The 5,110-nt window shown below is 34.9% G+C and overlaps 1 protein-coding gene across 1 annotated transcript; it reads right to left on the reverse strand.

The window, feature by feature from the left end:
• Positions 1 to 208: 208 nt before the first annotated feature.
• Positions 209 to 4,206, reverse strand: LOC133784966 (cation/H(+) antiporter 4-like). Its single transcript, XM_062224230.1, has 3 exons — positions 3,993 to 4,206; positions 2,463 to 3,469; positions 209 to 1,345 (listed from the first exon to the last, which is right to left on the reverse strand). The coding sequence occupies exons 1-3, from the start codon at positions 4,204 to 4,206 to the stop codon at positions 209 to 211; spliced, it is 2,358 nt and encodes a 785-aa protein (XP_062080214.1).
• Between the last annotated feature and the right edge of the window lie 904 nt (positions 4,207 to 5,110).

A 5,110-nucleotide genomic window follows, 5' to 3' on the forward strand; every position in this document is an offset into this window, starting at 1 on the left:
ATGTGAGATGGTGATTGTCATTAATTTTAATATTTGAAATTTAAATTTTTTGTCTAACATATATATATATAGTCTTTTAATTTCAATTTAACGCTGTTTAACCTTATTTGTAGTCGATGTATATCAAAATTTACATATGATCATTTCACCCCAAGGCCTTGAATCTTACAAACACAACACAAATTTATTAACATTAATCTATACCTGGCTAGTTACTAAGTTTTTGCTGTTGTACAACCAGAACAGAAGCATTGCTCATGAAATCCGTGGAGGAAAGCAAGTCTCCCACAACACCAAGTTCAGGAAACTCACTCCATTCTTCAAGACCCGAAGTTAGTATAGAGTGCTGATTGTATCGTCTTCCAACAATAAACAGCTCAAAATCATCGGCCATGGATCTCAACGTCATTGCCGTTTCAGTTCCGTCCTTAACCATTTCCTTAACATAACCTACATTTCCATGATCAACATCACTATCTCGATCATAACTCTGAATTATATCTTTAAGCACTTCATTATCAAGAACCTTCTCCCACTGCTCGAGTTCCCGGTCCTCATTCACGCTCACAAAATGTATGATTGTCAAGGTTATGCACGAGTCCATGGCCATGCGCTTGGCGAACGTAACAGCCTCCCTATCGTCGCTACCGCCCAAGAACACCATGGCAACGCGGTACGTCACTTGTCTTGACACCATGGACTCGACAGTCTCCGAGTGTCCACGATCGACGAGGACGGCGACGGAGCAAGGAGCCCTCTCCATGACACTGCAATTGATAGCCCGAACAGTGAGATTTTCCGACTCAATAGTTGTCCCATCCAGAGACCACTTTCTATGAAACGGGACAACTATCAACGAAGCAAGCTTGTCCAATGCGAGAGTACAAATATCTTCGTGCATGTATTCGGTGGGGGAAATGGCTGTGAAGACGTTGACATTGGCCGCGCCGTGGTTCTCTCGTTGGAAATGAGTGAAGGAAAGGATTACGTTCTCGGAGTAGGAGTAGTTGGAGAGTGTTTTCTTCTGAAGTTGGTGGGAGATGAAGACGGGCGTGGCTCGGCCGACGAGCTCGATGAGATGGAGAACGTAGACTGAGATTGGGTTGTCCTTTGTGGGGCATGAGACGTCGAGGAGGTTGATGATGGCTGGGGTGTTGTCCGGTCTGTTGATGCACGCGACGATGCGGAGCTCGGCGTCGTTGGTGGCGGATTGCATGATGTTTCGCTTCTGATAGCCTGCGTATTTCCTCATGGGATTGTATAAGTAACGCACGGATACTGGCACCACGATTGCAGTCACCAAAACTGTTGCCATCACAAAACAGTACACCTCCAGTTCTATAACCTATATTATTGTAATTAATATGTTCAAGAAAACAAAAGCAACATTTCATTATGTGATCAATAATTAATACTCTAAAAGAAAAGAAAAAGTTGCCTAATGTTACCTTTATTTGTGTAAGTTTTGACAAAAATTCAATTTTAGGCCAAAATGTTTTTATTTAATAATTATTTGCTCCAATTAAAAGATCCTATATATGTATTATATGTGTTTTTTTTTCACTTTTATCATAAATTATCATCACCTTTTAGTGGTGCGCAGTACCAAATTTACAATACATTTTTATTCTAACGGGTACAAGAAATTCTTAATCTTATGTTGTCACCTAATTATTGTATTTTTCTCTTTTAAATATTCCAACTATTAGCTATATTTCAGTTAATGTTAAAACAATCCATATGTTTTAGTCATAATTGTAATTAAAAGATTTCAGTAAAAATAATTTGTATGATCAGTAATATCTCCAAATATTAACAATAATAATCTTGATGAAAAAAAACAGTCTCTACTAGTTTACATTTGACAAAAACTAAACTTTAGGCCAAAACAAATTTATTTAATAATTAATCGTTCCTATATATAAAAAGATCCTATATATGCCATTTTTCTCAGTCTCATCATCAAATCATTAAAATGAAACTATACATTATTTATCAACACCTTTTAGTACCAAAACCAAACTAATTAACAATATATATTTTTTCATATTAGCATGAAAGTCTTGTAATCTAATGAGGTTATTTAGGATTTTTGCCCCTGAACTATGACCAATATATTATTGTGCCCCTTGATTTTTTCAAACTGTTAAAAATTATTCCCGAATTATTCACAATGTTATAAAGTGAGACTTATGTTAAGTTTTATCCTACGTGATTAACGGATTGTTGACTTGTTATTGCCATGTCAGTGCCATGTGTAAATCCTAAATAGTCATTAATGAGCATATATTTTAGTGATGTTGATTTCATGCTATGTTGTGACTAATAACCTAATTATTGAATTTTTATCTTTTCAATATTCCATGTACTATTAGCTATATTTCAGTTAATGTTAAAACAATCCACTTAATTAATAAACATAAAAGCAATATATATATATATATATATATATATAAACATACCTTACTATCTCTGGCAATACCATAGGAGGCCATTTCCACAACCCCTTTATAGGACATAATAAAGGCAATAGCCAACCCATCCTTAAAAGGCATCCTACTAAGCATTGGAGGTATCAACGAGAAGACAAACTTGGACACAATAATCACAAGCACAAGAAGCGCATTGGCTCTAGACACTTTGGTGTTGAGATTGAGGTCATGTGGGTCAGCTTTGATCATGGTCACAGTTACAAAGATAGGCATGAACACCCCAGATACCAAAGGATCGAACGTCTTCACCAAAGCTGACCCTAATGGGGGCCCATCTGGGACAGCGAGGCCCAATATCATAGGCCCAAAAACAAGTGTCATGTGATACCAATTCGATAGCATGGCAGAGAACAGAAGTGCCAAAATGATGATCGAAAGGTAAACTTTTTTCACTGGCCTACCCTCTGGGGTTTGGCTGACCATCCACATCATGGCTGGTCTGCCCACGTAGATGACAACAACAGTAAACAAAGATACCAAAACGAAGTCCAAAATAGCTAATCCTACGGACTTGTCCCACACCTTGGCCAGGGTGGCCAGAGCCGTGAGAATCACACCAAGTATGTCACTTATGATCGAGGACGACAACCCTAGACGACCGAGCTCCGAGTTGAAGATCTTCAGGTCTTCAAGGAGACATGCTATGACTGGAAACGACGTCAAGGAATGTGTCGTTAGGACAAACATGAGCTGGAGATTCTCTTGCTTGTCGAGCTCGAAGTGTTTACTGAGCAAGTACTGTGCACCGGCGCCTAGAAGCAGCGGCGCGATCATGGCGAGAGAACCGGTGTGGAAGGCCTTGGAGCCCGTACGGAAGACTATGCTTAAGTCCATCTTGACTCCGCTTAAGAAGATAAACATGGTGTATGCGAAGAGTGAGATTGTACCGAGTATGTCTTGGTTGTTGAGTCGAAATACTGAGTTGTAATACTTTTCTATAAACTGTGCTGCCACCCCTTGGCCTAGGACTATACCAGCCTAGTAATATGTACCAAAAAAATAAAGATTGTTTAGTTCTTAAATATAAAATAAAATAAAATAGAAATTGTACAAAAGAAAAGAACTCAAATATTTTATCAATAGGTTTTTATTATTTATATACACCATTGTTTCTTATTTATTTTGTTAAAAAGGTACCAAGTAATAGGGTATTTTCTTTTCTTGTATATTGATCATGATGTTTGTTTGTTCTAAAAATGTAGTTTTTTTTTATCTAAAAGTCAAAGTTCAATCTTTCATTCAATTTTTAATTTTTATAACCAATACATGCAATATTATATTTTATTGGTTTTTGTCTAAACTCTATTGAACCTAGCTAGACTTTATATGTAAAAGGACAATCGATGTCATTCTTATTCTTTTATTTATTTTAAATCACTATAAATGTATTTCGATGAAAAGATAATCTAAAATTATGTAAATATATATAAGTTTTTAAACTTACCAGAAGTTCAGCAACAAACATGGGCAAGCCGATCATCTTAAGAAAAAAATGAGAAATTTGAGTAATACAAAAGATAGAAATCATCTCAATCTCTAAAACTGGGATTGTGTAGTTTTGAACTGGCCATGTGACATTGCCAAATGGAGTTGATACATTAAGTTGCCATGCATCACTTTTATTCCATAGCCCAACAGAGTGAGTATTCGCTGGGAAAGCAGTGCACCTTTTTATAGGTAATATATTCCTCGCGCTTGTATTAAACAATTCCATTTTCTCTTACTTTTTCCTCTGTTTGGCTCGAGAGAAAATGAGGTAGGAAAAAGAAAATAAAGAATACTGATGATGATGATCACAAGGAACAATAACTATGCATGCATGGAGAGAAATGAAAAGAATTAATGTTAACGTTGCACCCTTTTGAATGAACCAACTCATTTTTCTTGGTGCATGATGGTTAGTTTTGTTTTTTTGTTAGTAATATTATTAGAAAATGACTATTTTTGGTGGAAACTGATACTCTCTAATTTTGAGAGTAAGTGGTTGTTTAGCTAGGTACATATGTGCGGCCAGCTTTAGCTAATCTCACTGTTATTTATATAATCGTATATGTATATTTTATGAATAAAAATCATGAATATAATTTAAGAAAGCTAGAACTAGAAAAAGAGGTTTGACCTATTGTAAAAAAAAAGAAAAGAATATATAGGTATAATTAAGTAAAATAAAAAAGCAATAAGAAATTATAGGTATGTTTGAGAAGGGTTTGTGCTTGTTTAATAATATTTTTGACTTTTTATGAAGTAAAAAATTGTGAAAGTATTTAAAAAAAAAAATCATAATGATTAAAGTCAAAATTACTAACTGTGTAGCGGGATGTTTGCACTAATAATTATAACAACTTGTTTGTTGTTATATTCATTCCAACTATAGAACAAAGAGAAGCAATTAAGGTAGAAGAGGGAGTTACACAAAAATATGAAAGTATTTCTCCCTCCATACAAAATTATTAGTCGCTATAATATATTTATAAATATATATATATATTTCCAAACTACATAATAAAGAGAAGCAGTTGATCTAAAAAAGACAGATATTAAAAAAAACTTAAAAGAACTATTTCTCCCTCAATACAAAAGAACTATTTACAACTTGTTAGTTGCTATAATATATACAT

This window comes from Humulus lupulus, chromosome 6, assembly GCF_963169125.1.
Source record: "Humulus lupulus chromosome 6, drHumLupu1.1, whole genome shotgun sequence".
NCBI lineage: Eukaryota > Viridiplantae > Streptophyta > Magnoliopsida > Rosales > Cannabaceae > Humulus > Humulus lupulus.

What these genes read in the sequence shown, in the direction of transcription:
- LOC133784966 (XM_062224230.1), bottom strand. Translation starts at nt 4,206, where the DNA reads ATGGAATTGTTTAATACAAGCGCGAGGAATATATTACCTATAAAAAGG. An exon ending in TATCTTTTGTATTACTCAAA is followed by an intron (nt 3,470 to 3,992) that starts TTTCTCATTTTT and finishes CATATTACTAGG; the next exon opens with CTGGTATAGTCCTAGGCCAA. An exon ending in GTATTGCCAGAGATAGTAAG is followed by an intron (nt 1,346 to 2,462) that starts GTATGTTTATAT and finishes ACAATAATATAG; the next exon opens with GTTATAGAACTGGAGGTGTA.